A 19362-nucleotide genomic window follows, 5' to 3' on the forward strand; every position below is an offset into this window, starting at 1 on the left:
GTAATGTTTAATAAGTCCCTCTACCATGATAAGGATAAGGTAATGTTTAATAAGACCCTCTACCATGATAAGGATAAGGTAATGTTTAATAAGACCCTCTACCATGATAAGGATAAGGTAATGTTTAATAAGTCCCTCTACCATGATAAGGATAAGGTAATGTTTAATAAGACCCTCTACCATGATAAGGATAAGGTAATGTTTAATAAGTCCCTCTACCATGATAAGGATAAGGTAATGTTTAATAAGTCCCTCTACCATGATAAGGATAAGGTAATGTTTAATAAGTCCCTCTACCATGATAAGGATAAGGTAATGTTTAATAAGTCCCTCTACCATGATCAGGATAAGGTAATGTTTAATAAGTCCCTCTACCATGATAAGGATAAGGTAATGTTTAATAAGTCCCTCTACCATGATAAGGATAAGGTAATGTTTAATAAGTCCCTCTACCATGATAAGGATAAGGTAATGTTTAATAAGTCCCTCTACCATGATAAGGATAAGGTAATGTTTAATAAGTCCCTCTACCATGATAAGGATAAGGTAATGTTTAATAAGACCCTCTACCATGATAAGGATAAGGTAATGTTTAATAAGTCCCTCTACCATGATAAGGATAAGGTAATGTTTAATAAGTCCCTCTACCATGATAAGGATAAGGTAATGTTTAATAAGACCCTCTACCATGATAAGGATAAGGTAATGTTTAATAAGTCCCTCTACCATGATAAGGATAAGGTAATGTTTAATAAGTCCCTCTACCATGATAAGGATAAGGTAATGTTTAATAAGTCCCTCTACCATGATAAGGATAAGGTAATGTTTAATAAGACCCTCTACCATGATAAGGATAAGGTAATGTTTAATAAGTCCCTCTACCATGATAAGGATAAGGTAATGTTTAATAAGTCCCTCTACCATGATAAGGATAAGGTAATGTTTAATAAGTCCCTCTACCATGATAAGGATAAGGTAATGTTTAATAAGTCCCTCTACCATGATAAGGATAAGGTAATGTTTAATAAGTCCCTCTACCATGATAAGGATAAGGTAATGTTTAATAAGTCCCTCTACCATGATAAGGATAAGGTAATGTTTAATAAGTCCCTCTACCATGATAAGGATAAGGTAATGTTTAATAAGACCCTCTACCATGATAAGGATAAGGTCATGTTTAATAAGTCCCTCTACCATGATAAGGATAAGGTCATGTTTAATAAGTCCCTCTACCATGATAAGGATAAGGTAATGTTTAATAAGTCCCTCTACCATGATAAGGATAAGGTAATGTTTAATAAGTCCCTCTACCATGATAAGGATAAGGTAATGTTTAATAAGTCCCTCTACCATGATAAGGATAAGGTAATGTTTAATAAGTCCCTCTACCATGATAAGGATAAGGTAATGTTTAATAAGTCCCTCTACCATGATAAGGATAAGGTAATGTTTAATAAGACCCTCTACCATGATAAGGATAAGGTAATGTTTAATAAGTCCCTCTACCATGATAAGGATAAGGTAATGTTTAATAAGACCCTCTACCATGATAAGGATAAGGTAATGTTTAATAAGACCCTCTACCATGATAAGGATAAGGTAATGTTTAATAAGTCCCTCTACCATGATAAGGATAAGGTAATGTTTAATAAGACCCTCTACCATGATAAGGATAAGGTAATGTTTAATAAGTCCCTCTACCATGATAAGGATAAGGTAATGTTTAATAAGTCCCTCTACCATGATAAGGATAAGGTAATGTTTAATAAGTCCCTCTACCATGATAAGGATAAGGTAATGTTTAATAAGTCCCTCTACCATGATCAGGATAAGGTAATGTTTAATAAGTCCCTCTACCATGATAAGGATAAGGTAATGTTTAATAAGTCCCTCTACCATGATAAGGATAAGGTAATGTTTAATAAGTCCCTCTACCATGATAAGGATAAGGTAATGTTTAATAAGTCCCTCTACCATGATAAGGATAAGGTAATGTTTAATAAGTCCCTCTACCATGATAAGGATAAGGTAATGTTTAATAAGACCCTCTACCATGATAAGGATAAGGTAATGTTTAATAAGTCCCTCTACCATGATAAGGATAAGGTAATGTTTAATAAGTCCCTCTACCATGATAAGGATAAGGTAATGTTTAATAAGACCCTCTACCATGATAAGGATAAGGTAATGTTTAATAAGTCCCTCTACCATGATAAGGATAAGGTAATGTTTAATAAGTCCCTCTACCATGATAAGGATAAGGTAATGTTTAATAAGACCCTCTACCATGATAAGGATAAGGTAATGTTTAATAAGTCCCTCTACCATGATAAGGATAAGGTAATGTTTAACAAGTCCCTCTACCATGATAAGGATAAGGTAATGTTTAATAAGACCCTCTACCATGATAAGGATAAGGTAATGTTTAATAAGTCCCTCTACCATGATAAGGATAAGGTAATGTTTAATAAGTCCCTCTACCATGATAAGGATAAGGTAATGTTTAATAAGTCCCTCTACCATGATAAGGATAAGGTAATGTTTAATAAGTCCCTCTACCATGATAAGGATAAGGTAATGTTTAATAAGACCCTCTACCATGATAAGGATAAGGTAATGTTTAATAAGTCCCTCTACCATGATAAGGATAAGGTAATGTTTAATAAGTCCCTCTACCATGATAAGGATAAGGTAATGTTTAATAAGTCCCTCTACCATGATAAGGATAAGGTAATGTTTAATAAGTCCCTCTACCATGATAAGGATAAGGTAATGTTTAATAAGTCCCTCTACCATGATAAGGATAAGGTAATGTTTAATAAGTCCCTCTACCATGATAAGGATAAGGTAATGTTTAATAAGTCCCTCTACCATGATAAGGATAAGGTAATGTTTAATAAGTCCCTCTACCATGATAAGGATAAGGTAATGTTTAATAAGTCCCTCTACCATGATAAGGATAAGGTAATGTTTAATAAGACCCTCTACCATGATAAGGATAAGGTAATGTTTAATAAGACCCTCTACCATGATAAGGATAAGGTAATGTTTAATAAGTCCCTCTACCATGATAAGGATAAGGTAATGTTTAATAAGTCCCTCTACCATGATAAGGATAAGGTAATGTTTAATAAGTCCCTCTACCATGATAAGGATAAGGTAATGTTTAATAAGACCCTCTACCATGATAAGGATAAGGTAATGTTTAATAAGTCCCTCTACCATGATAAGGATAAGGTAATGTTTAATAAGACCCTCTACCATGATAAGGATAAGGTAATGTTTAATAAGTCCCTCTACCATGATAAGGATAAGGTAATGTTTAATAAGTCCCTCTACCATGATAAGGATAAGGTAATGTTTAATAAGTCCCTCTACCATGATAAGGATAAGGTAATGTTTAATAAGTCCCTCTACCATGATAAGGATAAGGTAATGTTTAATAAGACCCTCTACCATGATAAGGATAAGGTAATGTTTAATAAGTCCCTCTACCATGATAAGGATAAGGTAATGTTTAATAAGTCCCTCTACCATGATAAGGATAAGGTAATGTTTAATAAGTCCCTCTACCATGATAAGGATAAGGTAATGTTTAATAAGTCCCTCTACCATGATAAGGATAAGGTAATGTTTAATAAGACCCTCTACCATGATAAGGATAAGGTAATGTTTAATAAGTCCCTCTACCATGATAAGGATAAGGTAATGTTTAATAAGTCCCTCTACCATGATTAGGATAAGGTAATGTTTAATAAGTCCCTCTACCATGATAAGGATAAGGTAATGTTTAATAAGTCCCTCTACCATGATAAGGATAAGGTAATGTTTAATAAGTCCCTCTACCATGATAAGGATAAGGTAATGTTTAATAAGACCCTCTACCATGATAAGGATAAGGTAATGTTTAATAAGTCCCTCTACCATGATAAGGATAAGGTAATGTTTAATAAGTCCCTCTACCATGATAAGGATAAGGTAATGTTTAATAAGTCCCTCTACCATGATAAGGATAAGGTAATGTTTAATAAGTCCCTCTACCATGATAAGGATAAGGTAATGTTTAATAAGTCCCTCTACCATGATAAGGATAAGGTAATGTTTAATAAGTCCCTCTACCATGATAAGGATAAGGTAATGTTTAATAAGTCCCTCTACCATGATAAGGATAAGGTAATGTTTAATAAGTCCCTCTACCATGATAAGGATAAGGTAATGTTTAATAAGTCCCTCTACCATGATAAGGATAAGGTAATGTTTAATAAGTCCCTCTACCATGATAAGGATAAGGTAATGTTTAATAAGTCCCTCTACCATGATAAGGATAAGGTAATGTTTAATAAGTCCCTCTACCATGATAAGGATAAGGTAATGTTTAATAAGTCCCTCTACCATGATAAGGATAAGGTAATGTTTAATAAGTCCCTCTACCATGATAAGGATAAGGTAATGTTTAATAAGTCCCTCTACCATGATAAGGATAAGGTAATGTTTAATAAGTCCCTCTACCATGATAAGGATAAGGTAATGTTTAATAAGTCCCTCTACCATGATAAGGATAAGGTAATGTTTAATAAGTCCCTCTACCATGATAAGGATAAGGTAATGTTTAATAAGTCCCTCTACCATGATAAGGATAAGGTAATGTTTAATAAGTCCCTCTACCATGATAAGGATAAGGTAATGTTTAATAAGTCCCTCTACCATGATAAGGATAAGGTAATGTTTAATAAGACCCTCTACCATGATAAGGATAAGGTAATGTTTAATAAGACCCTCTACCATGATAAGGATAAGGTAATGTTTAATAAGTCCCTCTACCATGATAAGGATAAGGTAATAACAATCATTTAATAGTGTTTTTGTGAACTATCTGGTAGTTACTACACATGCAAGGCTACTAGGGATCGCCAAATCCCGACATTTTCTTAACCGGTGACCGCCAGGCTTTATCGGTTTGATAACCGTTAACCGTAAAGGAAATGTGTTCCAAAAGGTGCGATTTTACCCATTAAAAAAGGAAAATGCATTGGTTTTTACCCCCCAAATGAAGTGTCCTATTTACACATTAACACAACAATACAAGGAGGAATAAATAATACATGTGGTTTTGCAGTGAAACTGTATAGAATTCACATATAATCACGTCTGTAATGTAACGCAGTTTGCTGCATAACCGCAGCAGCGCGAGCCCTAGTCTCCCACAATGTGGATTGTGGAAACATAATGAACAAACAAATAATAAACAACTTTGAAATGAATAATAAATGATTGACTCGCAGTTCACCGTAAACACATGGAGACAGGCTACACAACGGATTGCTGCCATGTCTGCAAGTGCAGCGTCTGTCAGCGACGGGCATAACACTACTCTACTCTGTGTAAATAAGACGGCTGAAGTGTGGATGGCGTGACCACATCAACACGTAACACTAGCAAGTTTAAGCTCTTCTTTTTTTCTCTTTAAACGGGGTTCAAGTCGACAGGTGACGGTGTATGTTTTGTAAAACAGGAGCGGAATGGGAGTGGAGGACGGTCCTCGCTCAAATGAGCGCTGCGCTCGCTCTGCACATTTTCCTTCTCTATAATTTTTATCCCACGATTTTGCAACCCATTTTCACCCAGTGCCAATTGCCTATGTAATCCTGGGCTCTGCTCTCCCTCTGCCGCGCCTGGGTAGACAACGGACTGACCTCATGCTTCCTTCAATGCATGAGTAGTCCAAGTTGTTTCTTTTCACCTGACAGTGGGGATTTCCCCGGTTTGGACGTAGCGTGTGGAAGGAACACGTTATTCCAACCAGTTACTTTCCCCTACATCAAGCGCCCTGGCTGGCCAGGGGGAGGCATTATTGAGACCAGGATTACTGCATGTTTTTGTGAGGGTATCAACCCTAGGAGACACGGGGAGAACATGCAAACTCCACACAGAAAGGCCCTATCGCCGACCCCACCTACGCTCTGCACATTTTAAAAGTACCTTTTTTTTTTTACGGTCCCCAATTAACCGTTAGTGCTTACCGATAACGAAATTCCTAACGGTTAAACGGTTAACTGTTGGCGATCCCTAACGGCCACGGCATCTGTTTTCACTTTGTCAATTCTATTCGTTTTTTTTTTTGGTTAAATGTGCATTGTTCAATAGTTGAATAGTTAAATAGAAACAAAGTCCATATTTTAGGTTTTCCACTTGTGAAGTGTGTCTTGTTCTCTCCTCATTCAGGTGTCAATCATTGAAGAGTTGGTAGTCGGTTATGAAACGTCTTTAAAAAGCTGTCGAATGTTCAGTCCAAACGGTGAGTGATTTAAATGTACCTTTATTAATGATACATGTTTTTTACTGTAAGTTGCTCCAGATGAAGAGCGTCTTGTAAATACCTACATCGTAAATTGTAAGGGGTGTGTGTGTGTGTGTGTGTGTGTGTGTGTGTGTGTGTGTGTGTGTGTGTGTGTGTGTGTGTGTGTGTGTGTGTGTGTGTGTGTGTGTGTGTGTGTGTGTGTGTGTGTGTGTGTGTGTGTGTAGATGACAGTAAGGTGGAGCCCCCCACCACCCTGCTGTGGGTGCAGTATTTCCTGGCGCAGCATTTTGACCACCGGGGGCAGCAGAGTGTCTCTCTGGAGTACATCAACGCTGCCATCGACAGCACGCCTACGCTTATAGAGCTGTTCACCATTAAAGCTAAGATCTACAAGGTACACACACACACACACACACACACACACACACACACACACACACAATGTTTATTTATGACCTTCTGCAAAGTGCAGTCAGACAATATGAAAGAACAGCCAGGTACAAAGAGCCTAAATGGCAGAACATGCAGTATAGTTGACATACTTGTAGACACAGCGAACCTAAATGGGTAAAGGAAACAACACCTCCTCCAGATTGAGCGGCTTCCTATAACGGCTGACACTGAGCAGTCCTCTCCTTTTGGAGAGGACTGTGTTGTGTAAGCCCCTCACAACCAACTTGTGCACGTGCCCTAGGAGGCTGCCAAATACAAACTAAAAGTTTACATCTGTAGCCTAGCTGTGAGATGGTCTGCTCTAGCTGTTGATATTTCAGAACTTTGGTTAGAAAGGCTTCTTCCAAGCTGTAGTCAAAAGTACAGCCGACCTGGAGAATGAACTCCTCCCTTTGGTAAGACATCAGGGGTGTTAGCTGAAATGTTAGAGAACACAGAATCATCATAGAGTGCTTGCATACTGTATAGCATGATGGAGGACCTAAAAATAGAAGAGATATATTTTGATATCAAATCTACTATTCTGTCATGCCTACATATGTAGAGGCCCCTCCCCTGTATACATGGCAACCATTTAAGATGTGGGACATGATTGGGTTCCAGCTATTTGCTCATTGTCATGATGAATACAGTGAGGAGCATGATTGCCTGGAAACCAGATGGAGAGATTAAGTTTAGTTGGGAAAACCTGGAATCTTGCTTTCAAAGTAAAGACAAACACACACACACACACACACACACACACACACACACACACACACACACACACACACACACACACACACACACACACACACACACGCTACACTGTAACACCACCTGCACTGCACATAACAAAGTTTTAATCATCATAACCCTGACCTGAATGTGTTCCTAACAGACTGTGGTTAACTGTTTCCTGTTCCACTTCATATCCCCCTAGCTTTGTTTTGATTGGCTCAGCAGCAGCCTTGAACAGGAAACACTCAGATATACCATATAAACGTGGATATCACAGTGAACCACTTCCAATCATGTCTGCTCATTTCTTATCAAACCTGAAGAGAGCGATTTGTTTCTAGTCGCTTCCATCGCTTCACTTTGGTTGCGCTGGTTAGCATTGGAAACAAAATCTGTGTCACGTCAGAATCAAGGCGAAGCAACCAGGAAAAAAAGTCCCAAAACCAAACACCCAAAACATTTCTGTGTCTCCGGACAACATCAACGCTGATTGGCTGTCAGGACGCAATGGGGGGAGTCGGGGGGGGGGGGGGGGGGGGAGCGAACAGCGCTTCAGTTGGATGTTTCCATCTGGGGTGAAGATACCGAGGCGACTGTTAGCGCTGCCCATTCGGATCGTTGGCATCGTTTGCGCCGTGCCGGGTCGTGCGCAGTCTCGTCTCTGCATTGACTTTGTATGAGACGTGATGCTCGAACCATCCAGGTTTGAACACAGCATTAGTGTCATCACTTCCTGTTTCACTTGATTATCCTGTGTCCCGTATCGGTTCTCTCCCCTGATTGGATTAAACCAGGAGAGGGAAAAAAAATATATTGTCATCCAATTAGAAATGTTTTTACTGTTGGTGTCTCCAGCATGCAGGGAACATCCAATCAGAAATGTTTTTATTCCAAAGCATGCAGGGAACATCCAATCAGAAATGTTTTTACTCCCCAGCATGCAGGGAACATCCAATCAGAAATGTTTTTACTCCCCAGCATGCAGGGAACGTCCAGGAAGCAGCTCGCTGGATGGACGAGGCCCAGGCTCTGGACACCGCTGACCGATTCATCAACTCCAAGTGTGCAAAGTACATGTTGAAGGCCTGTCTGGTGAAGGAGGCTGAGGAGATGTGTTCTAAGTTCACCAGGGTACAGTACATTATCTACAGTACCAGGGTACAGTAATGAGGAGATGTGTTCTAAGTTCACCAGGGTAAGAACACTTTACCACTGTATACAGTCAGTACATGTTGAAGGCCTTTCTGGTGAAGGAGGCTCTAAGTTCACCTGGGTTTGTTGACTTCCATTTTTCACTGACAAACTAAATAAAAACTAAGCTATGATGACTCAAACTATGACTAAATAAATTGACAATTTTGTCGAGACTAGACCAACATGTTAGGGAGGGACTGGTGGAGAAGAGATCCAGTGGAACATTTTATAGAGAAGAAACAGGCCGACCAGGCGTTCAAGTGAGATAAAAGAATTAATAAATAAATAAAAAGAAACGTCTTAAAAGGTGTTTCTAGAAAAGAAGACCTTTTGAGGTCTTGATGAAGACCATAAGCAGTTGAAACATGTTGGCTGTTTTTATAGAATACAATTTCTTTTAAACTCGTAACTCCTCTCCTCCACATTATTGAGAGCTCATATCTGTCTGTCTGTGTGTGTGTGTGTGTGTGTGTGTGTGTGTGTGTGTGTGTGTGTGTGTGTGTGTGTGTGTGTGTGTGTGTGTGTGTGTGTGTGTGTGTGTGTGTGTGTGTGTGTGTGTGTGTTCAGGAGGGTGCGTCGCCTGTAGAGAACCTGAATGAGATGCAGTGCATGTGGTTCCAGACAGAGTGCGCTGTGGCCTACAAGACCATGAACAAGCTGGGAGAGGCTCTGAAGAAGTGCCACGAGATAGAGAGGGTGACTGGCACACACACACACACACACGCAAGCATACACACACACACACACACACACACACACACACACGCAAGCATACACACACACACACACACACGCAAGCATACACACACACACACACACTCTGAAGAAGTGTCACAAGATAGAGATAGCATTGTCCCGATCCGATCACGTTATCAGAAATTGTGTAATTTTGTAACATTTATTTTTGGGCATTCATGTCTTGGGTCCCTCCTGAGGTCTTGAGGTGACACTCTACGCACCTTTGTCACCTCAAGACCTCAGGAGGGACCCACCCAATACCTCCCCAGAGGAGCCTCTTGTTGGGGAAAAACAAATAGAGCAGGAGAGGGGAGTTTAGCCTTGGCCAGGAGGAGGAGATGGGCAGTGAGTTGGCCACCACTGCCGACCCGGCCATCAGGAGGGTGTAGCGGAGGGTTCACAGGTCGAAACACCTGATGATCGATGGTTACCGCCTGAAGACATCAAATGTTCCTGGCCAAGGCTACATTCACCAAACGTGAATGGAGGAGAAGCATCGTTAGATGTAATTATAATCTTCATTATTATTGATAGGACAGTAGTCTTGATAAGAAATGCAGAGAGAGATGGAGAGTGACACGCAGCAAAGGCCGTCGGGGTGGGGACTTGAACCCGCGACACGCTGTCAGGCTGCATTGTAGCCTTGGTGCCTGATTATGTCATTTTTATTTGATTGGAATCGGGGGAGAAAGATCCGATTATTTGATGATTAACGTGGTATTTGTAGATGCAAAGCATCTGTGAGGTGTGAGAGACTGAGTGACTTCTAACTACCAGCATAGATCACATGTCCCTCCATCTGAAAAGACATTTATTCAGCAAAGCAGCTTACAAAACAACATGCAACATGTTGTGGGCCTGTATACCAGGTGAAGGCAACCTTAGGCACAGGGAGAGTGATCACTGGCACACTGGCACAAGTGTTATTAGCGTAATAGCTTAGCTTAATTAAGTCCACTAGAATCTGTATGCAAGTGACGTCCTGCACATAATTCTACATTCATTCAAACTCTGAACTCTGACTGGGGAGGGAGTCTTTGAGATGGGTGGATATTACTCTGATTATAATGATCATTACAATAGTGGCGTTTCCATAAAACTACTTTTTGCGCATTAACGGCTGATTCGCTAAATGTTTTTATGGAAACACTTCAATTTGCGAATAAACTTTCATTATCCGCAAAAAAGATTATACGCTTGGAGGAGGAGGATTTTGAGGCTTAATCGGATAAACTAAATGCGCAAAAGTGAATGGAAACGGGTCAGACAATACATTCGAATAAAGTATGACGTTCTGGTCCATATCGTCCTCCTATATAACACTTTACCCCGCCGCTTAATTAACGTCCATTGTACAGCGTTCGTCAGAGAAAGACAGCTGCTGATCGACAGATCTCTCTCTCTCTCTTTCTCCCTCTCCATCTCTCCCTCCCTCCCTCTCTCTCTCTCACTCACACACATGTACAGGCGCGCGCACGCAGCCACCCACGCACACACTTTTCATACAGGTTTGTTTTATATCAGCAGAAATATATCCAGATAGTCCATAGACTGTAGAAAAATAGAGATAGTCACTACCAGCATGGGAACAGCGCACGGGTGACGGACTGACTCGCTATATGTTGCTCTTGCAAGTACACGCCCACTGCCTGATCTACAAACCCTACAACGTAGCGTGGAGGGACACAGTTTGATCTTGGAAATCTACTGTTCCGTGCGCCACACAGTCATACGACTAATCATAAATCAGGCACCATGGCATGAGAAGCAGACAGCACGCAGACCAGTTTAGCAGCGGAGACGGAGAGAGAGGGTATAAAAGTCAGAGAGAGTAACAGAGGCATGGATGGAAACGTGTAAAAGTGAACTCATCGTCAAAATGGGACACAAATTCCTTATTGAAGCGTTTTTTCCTCCATTGCGCGAAGCAATGCGATGGTGTGTTGTGGATAATACGTTAATGTGTTTGTGTGCGTGTGCGTGCGTGTGTTGCAAGGCGAAGCTCTCAGAACAGCCCCGTGACATTTTGTATTCATTATTGTGTCGCTTGTCGCTCTTCTTCTGCAGTTATAGAATGTCGTAGGACTGAAAAGGTGCGCCACCTATTGGTTTTCCAAACGAACTACTACCCTTATTCGAATGACACCCGCAAATGGAAACGGGCTAAATTCACTTAGTCTAAATGCGCATTTCTGATAATACGCTTCCCTAATGCGCTTAAGTTTATGGAAACGCCACTATTGTCATGCAAACAATCCAAATCTGTTGGCAAATGGCAATATAATATTTTGATGCGGTATCAAAATGTAACCTAAAGTTGAGCTGTCACACTGACTATCAGGAAAATAAAAACCTGTCAAAAAGGTTGCTGACCCCTGCTCTAGATCCTCCACCTTGCTTGTGTTACACCTCTGGATTCATACTATAGAGGAGCTCTGGTGATAATACTAATAATAAAACATGTGCAGAATAAACCCTACTGCACTGACAAGACCTTCTGTCTTCCCTCCAGCTGTAGCTTGTTGATAGAGATGGACCGATTGCAACATTCTTGGCCGATAACGATCCTCCGGTTTTATGAAGGTCTGACCTGCCAAAACTGATTTTTCCGATACCGATTTCTTTAGCTAAGAACTAGAAAATAGGGTTGCTCCAATACCCTTTTTTTCAGGCTAAGTAGGCCTACAAGACATACTTCAATTTGAGTACCAATAAGCTAGAAGAACACTAATGCCAAATCAATCACAATAGTACAATATCCAAAATCACAGACAATATCCAGTCTAATATGACCGTCTGGACTAGGCAGGAGGAAAGCAGGTGACGCATGCTTTTTTCCCCCTTCTTTTTGGAGACGACATTGACACAGGATTATGGAATATATCCTTACATTGCAAAGGTAATCGGCACCATCTGTATTCTGTAGGCTGCCACTAAGTAGACTGGCTGCTACTTGCTAATGTTTACTTTAGTCACAGGACCAGAGCATCATGCTGTGCAGTGCCATAGACACAATTGGCATAAAAACGGTATTTATGTCAGTGACCTGCCAGTCACCGATTTGGCCGGTTTGATATCATACCTGCCGATTCCGATTTCCATCCCTTGTTGAACTTTGTTAAGCCTCAAAGTTTAACAAAACACACCCTGAAAACAGAGAGTGACAACACTTGTTAGTGTAACAAGTCCTTACATGGAGGTTCAAACGAGCCTAAACAACCCAATGCACACTGCAGGGTTCACTTGGTTCTTGTTGTGCAGTGGTTTTCAACCTCTTTCATATCCAGGTCTATTATTTATTTGTCCTTAGAAGCATGGACCACCATTTGTTGACATTTAACCTCTCAGACACAAAACCTTTTATTTTGTTATGCTTGAATAAAGATTCCATGCTGTATAGATGTATAGTGGTGCCATCATCAGTGTTCATTTGTTAAGCAACTTTAGATGTAGTCTTAGTCTTTTGAATAACACACGGTTTAGTCTTCTTAGTCCTGTCTTAATCTTCTGATTTTTTTTAGTCTAGTCTTATTTGACTAAATATCAACATATTCTTAGTTTTAGTCTTTTGGGATAAATATAAGCACATAACTCTGAACAGGTCATTGTCTGACACTGTCTGCTACCTCTGTGATAAAACAGATAAGTGCCATTCTCAAATGAAAAGATAAAATATGTATTTGGCTTTAATGCCATTGCACAGTTACATACCAGTGTTAATGTTTACAGCCATTAGTCTTTTTAATAACACACATAATATTTTTAGTCTTAGTCTTCTGAACTTGTTTTAGTCTAGTCTTATCGACAAAATATCAAAATCTTGTAGTCTTTTAGTGTTATTCTTCTACATTCTCTAATCATGTAGACTTCATTTAAATTAATTAATGCAGGTGCATCAAATGACACCATTTGGTCTCATATTACACTCTCAGGAGTTAAAGACCTACTGTATAAGGTTCCATTTGGTTACCAACTCTCCATCATTTAGCTGGGGACCACCTGGAACCCCATCAGGGACCACTGTAGTAGTGGAAGAGAACCACAGTCAGGTCTCTTAACCTCCCCTCTCCTCCCCCTCAGCATTTTGTGGAGATCACAGACGACCAGTTTGACTTCCACACCTACTGCATGAGGAAGATGACCCTGCGCTCGTATGTAGATCTGCTGAAGCTGGAGGACGTTCTGAGACAGCATCCCTTCTACTACCAGGCTGCTTCTACCGCCATCAGCATCTACCTGGACCTCCATGACAGGCCTCTTACCATGGAGAGCATGGAGAGCCAGGACCATACTGGTAACTATTATTATTATCATCTACCTGGACCTCCATGACAGGCCCCTCACCATGGAGAGCCTGGAGAGCCAGGACCATACCGGTAACTACTGTTATTATTACCCTTATTATTATCATCTACCTGGACCTCCATGACAGGCCCCCTGACCATGGAGAGCCTGGAGAGCCAGGACCTCACTGGTAACTGTTATTATTACCCTTATTATTATCATCTACCTGGACCTGCATGACAGGCCCCTTACCATGGAGAGCATGGAGAGCCAGGACCATACCGGTAACTATTACTGTTATTATTATATTAATTTACTATCATCTACCTGGACCTCCATGACAGGCCTCTTACCATGGAGAGCCTGGAGAGCCAGGACCTCACCGGTAACTATTACTGTTATTATTATCATCTACCTGGACCTCCATGACAGGCCCCTCACACAGCAGAGCATGGAGAGCCAGGACCACACCGGTAGGGCTGCGAATATTTGGGTATCCCACCATTCGATTCAGAATCGATTCTTGGGGTCACGATTCACGATTTTTTTCGATTCTTTCAAATCCAAACGATTCAAATTCAGAAACGATTATTTTTCGATTTACAAAACGATTCTCGATTCAAAACGATTCTCTATTCAATTTATAGGATATCAGGATCTACTCTAGTCTGCTGGCATGAAAGCAGAGTACATTTACGTGGCTTTTATAATTGTAAAGATTTTATCAACTTATTGCAATAATGTAAACACACAAAGGTAAATCGAAGACAACATGTCTGATTTATTCATGCTTGCACACATTCTTTTAGCTCATACAAACACAACATAATATCTTAAAAAAAAAAAAAAAAAACGATTTTTGGAAAATGACAATCGATTCTGAATCTTACCATGTTAGAAACCCAATTCGAATTCAAATCGATTTTTTCCTGCACCCCTACACACTGGTAACTATTACTATTATTATTAGTAGTATTAGTATTATAACATAATGACCTATCAGCATCTACCTGGACCTGCCTGACCAGTCAGGAGAGCCAGGACCACACCGGTAACTGTTGTTATTATATTATTATTATCATCTACCTGGACCTCCATGACCAGTCAGGAGAGCCAGGACCACACCGGTAACTGTTGTTATTATATTATTATTATCATCTACCTGGACCTCCATGACCAGTCAGGAGAGCCAGGACCACACCGGTAACTGTTGTTATTGTGGGCTGGCTGAAAGGCCAGACCATTATGTTATACCACAGGTCAAAGGTTATTCTCCTCAAAACAATGACCCACAGTACAAAGGCAGGGCCCTTAGCCAATGAGGAGCAGCCAAAGGGTAGATCTTTGTGCCCATACATGGAGTTCCATGCGAGCCCTCACTGTTTCGTAGGAATAGTATTTCTAGTTAATATTATTATTTTTACATAATGACCAGGAGAGCCAGGCACACACCGCTATTTGTTTTATGTCCATAAAAATATGGGAAACAACATTATCTCTTGAAGGACAACTCCAGACTAAATAACATCTAGACTCTTTTTCCTACTTATATTGATCCCAAAAGATTGTCCATGGAGTCTATTAGGCAGAAATGCCCCTGTTGTCCAGTTTCCCCAGCAGCCCTCATAGCATAGAACAGAACCCATACGCATATCGCTTTTACACATTTTCAGATACTGGTATCTGAAAAATACTGGGTCATGTCTCCTCCTACAGAGAACCTGATCTTAACACTCTGCTCTCCTCTCCTCTAACAGAGAACCTGAACGATAAGGAGCTGAAGAAGCAGCGCAACAAGCAGCGCAGGGCGCAGAAGAAAGCTCAGCTGGAGGAGGAGAAGAAGAACGCAGAGAAGGAGAAACAACTGAAGAACCAGAAGAAGAAGAAAGAGGACGATGACGAGGAGGTTGGAGGACCCAAAGAGGAGCTGGTCCCTGACAAACTGGCCAAGGTTTATTATGTTTATTATTAACTAGGGTTAGTTAATAATAGTAGTCATAAAGTAGTATGTGTGCTTCATATTATTATTATTAGTATTATTAGTGTCATTGTGTCGCAGTGGAGTGGTAGTGGCTCAGGGGTGGAGTTGCCGTCTTAGTCTAGATCACAGAGGGTTCCCAGTTGGATCCCAGGCTCCCCCAGAGTTAGTGTGGAAGAGTCCTTCAGCAAGACTCTGAACCCCTAACTGCTCCTGATGAGCAGGTTGGTGCCAAGCATGGTTTACTCTGACATCGCTGTGTGAAATGTGAATGGGTGAATGTTATGAAAATGTGTGTGTGAATGGGTGAATGTAATGCACAATCTATGTAAAGACTTGGATAAAGCCACTGTAAATGCACCATTTACCACTAGCTGAGTCGGTAGAGCTCTGGCCTTTGGACCACAAGGTCATGGTTCCATCAATGCATTGGTTCTGTTTTACACAATGCTGTGTCCCCTCCAACCGTATAGAGCTGTAGTATAGATACTCCTCCTCAAATATTACTCCACTACAAGTTAAAGTTGCTCTGGCAAATCTGTACTTTAACTTGAAGTACTGGAATACCTGCCTTAAAATATATTAAACATTGAAAGAGTGCCTGATTTAAAACTATGTGACATTTATTTAAATGTTTTCAGGTAGAGAATCCTCTGGAGGAAGCTGTGAAGTTTAAATGTTTAAATGTTTTCAGGTAGAGAATCCTCTGGAGGAAGCTGTGAAGTTTAAATGTTTAAATGTTTTCAGGTAGAGAATCCTCTGGAGGAAGCTGTGAAGTTTCTGACTCCTCTAAAGAACCTGCTGAGAAGCAAGATAGAAACTCACCTGTTGGCCTTCGAGATCTACTATAGGAAAGGTATGTATATAGATCTACTATAGGAAAGGTATGTATATAGATCTACTATAGGAAAGGTATGTATATAGATCTACTATAGGAAATATATATATATAGATCTACTATAGGAAAGGTATGTATATAGATCTACTATAGGAAAGGTATGTATATAGATCTACTATAGGAAAGGTATGTATATAGATCTACTATAGGAAAGGTATGTATATAGATCTACTATAGGAAAGGTATGTATATAGATCTACTATAGGAAAGGTATGTATATAGATCTACTATAGGAAAGGTATGTATATAGATCTACTATAGGAAAGGTATGTATATAGATCTACTATAGGAAAGGTATGTATATAGATCTACTATAGGAAAGGTAAATATATAGATCTACTATAGGAAAGGTATGTATATAGATCTACTATAGGAAAGGTATGTATATAGATCTACTATAGGAAAGGTAAATATATAGATCTACTATAGGAAAGGTATGTATATAGATCTACTATAGGAAAGGTAAATATATAGATCTACTATAGGAAAGGTATGTATATAGATCTACTATAGGAAGGGTATGTATATAGATCTACTATAGGAAAGGTATATATATAGATGTACTATAGGAAAGGTATATAGAGATCTACTGCCATTCACAACCCATTCACAGCTTTCAAACAAAGAAATAATTCGCTTCAGGCGTTCAAAAGATAAAGGCTATAGTGTTTTTCTTCAAATGTAAATGGCTGCCATGGGAGCTGCCATGGGCTGTTCTGGGAGTCAAACATGCATTTCGCGATCAAAACCGGGAGTAGGGAGAGTAGGGAGAGTTTATTTTTTTTAAGCGGCCAACTCTGGAAATGCAGGCTTGGCACAGCTATACACAAACCTGGGAAACTGGGGTGGCACCATAAGTGTTAATACTAACATCATGTGAGAGGTTATTAATATTATTACTCTAATATTGTTCTGTTGTCTCTTGTGTTTCAGTGAGGTCATTATAACATTTTTATGTATTGTTTCACTGAGGTTAATATTATAACATTGTTATGTATTGTTGTTACAGAGAGGTTCCTACTGATGCTCCAGTCAGTAAAGCGGGCGGTGCTCATAGACTCCACCCACCCTTGGCTCCATCAGTGTCTGGTACGCTTCTTCAAAGCAGGTGAGAACAAGACCCAATACCCCCCGAATACCCTGCATCAGTAGTCATGTTTCCATAAACGTATTTGAATTAGGGAAGCAAATTATCAGAAATGCGTATTAAGACAAAGCGAATTTAGCCTGTTTCCATTAAACTGATGAAATGCGATTCTTGGAAGATCCTGCCTGGCTCCGTCTAACCGACGTGCTGTAAATACTTCCCACGGGCTTGCACACACACAGTGCACAGAGCTGGGATGGGGCTGATCTTTTTCAGACCGAGAGACGTGAGCACTGCTGTGACTCGCTGCACACTCATCCTGCAGCGTCGCAGATGTGAGCTGCTGTGAGCTTGTAGATCGGCCACTTTTGGCACGCGCAACACGGTGTGATGTGTAACAACCGGTTTGTTTTGTGGGCTAACGCTATACAATGGACGTTAATTAAGTGGCGGGTGAAAGTGTTATAGGAGGACGATATGGACCAGAATGTCATAATTTATTCGCATTTATTGGCTGACCCGTTTCCATTCACAAAATGCGCATTTAGTTTATTCGATAAAGCCTCAAAATCCACCTCCTCCAAGCGGATAAAAGTTTTTGCGGATAATGAAAGTGTTTCCATAAAAAGATTTAAGCGAATAAGCCTTAATGCACATTAAGAGGCTTTATGGAAACGCCACTAGTGTCGGCTACGCTTCTTCAAAGTAGGTGAAGAAAATACCTCTCAAAATACCTCAACATTCTCATCATCACCAAGCTCTGACTTGTGGTCAGTCTTGTCTAAGATCTAAGATGGGCCACGACTGACAGCTTATAGCTATGTAACATTTCTAAGCGAATAAAATGTTTTGGCCAATCTACAGTATGTTAATACCATAACCAACACAACTGCTGTGATTGTATTTGGTGTTGTTTAGATCCTGTGTCTGGACTTCATAATTGTAATTTATCTGGGTTTGAATTTGGGGGGAACATGAAAGTTACAGAATTGCTTTAAACCTGCAGGCTAACTTTGATGTCCAACTTTTGAGAGCGAACAGAAAGACAGCACTTTGACTATCATGCAGTATCTCTTGTCAACCAGTAGGTGTCCTACCAGGCCATAGGATATAGACAAGAGCAGTGTTTCTCAACCACTGGTCCTGGGGACCTTTGGTGTGCCCCTGAGAAGGGTCAAGTGTGCCCCTTGAAACTGCTTGAAAGCCAGTATTGTATTTATCATTTTAAAAATGATTTAAAATAGTGAAAACAGCCGATCTACAAGCACACACCGCGAGGTGTTGTGTGCTTGTAGATCTGCTGTTTTCACTACTGTTGTGTGACAGCCTTGTATGACGAAGCAGGGCTTTACTTTGCGAAAAGAAACGTACAAATTTGAAACTTGGAAATACAAAGGTTTTCTTCCCGACAGTGAGGATATTTACACCCCCGTATTACTGTATGTTGGTGTGACCATGGATTCTTGGGACATGAAAAGTGTGGCCATGCAGAAAAAAGGTTGATAAACACTGGACTCTAGGTACATATCTAAACAGGAGGCAATACATTAAATTCAAAAGCCTGACTAGCACAATATTGAACAGGAAACAAAACTTGGATTTTTCATAGGATTTATTGAAATGTTAAAGCCACACAGATTGAAATAAATCTGAGTAATTATATGATTGGAACATTATTTACAATATAATATATATAAATGTTTGGAACATTT

At 40.1% G+C, this 19362-nt stretch overlaps 1 protein-coding gene across 2 annotated transcripts in view; it reads left to right on the plus strand.

Annotated features, from left to right (window-relative positions):
- The window catches only part of LOC308301656 (N-alpha-acetyltransferase 15, NatA auxiliary subunit-like), a 46590-nt gene that overhangs the window by 18304 nt on the left and 8924 nt on the right, over positions 1–19362 (plus strand). For both annotated transcript variants that reach the window (XM_080745719.1, XM_080745720.1), the window contains 8 exons: positions 6223–6295; positions 6523–6692; positions 8450–8602; positions 9233–9361; positions 13484–13697; positions 15445–15638; positions 16413–16521; positions 17573–17671. In XM_080745719.1, the coding sequence (XP_080601845.1) occupies positions 6223–6295; positions 6523–6692; positions 8450–8602; positions 9233–9361; positions 13484–13697; positions 15445–15638; positions 16413–16521; positions 17573–17671 (1141 nt within the window). The remainder of the gene's footprint in view (positions 1–6222; positions 6296–6522; positions 6693–8449; positions 8603–9232; positions 9362–13483; positions 13698–15444; positions 15639–16412; positions 16522–17572; positions 17672–19362) is intronic.

The sequence above is a fragment of the Nannobrachium achirus genome (genome assembly GCF_963921795.1).
Source record: "Nannobrachium achirus genome assembly, chromosome: 17".
NCBI classification, from domain to species: Eukaryota; Metazoa; Chordata; class Actinopteri; order Myctophiformes; family Myctophidae; genus Nannobrachium; species Nannobrachium achirus.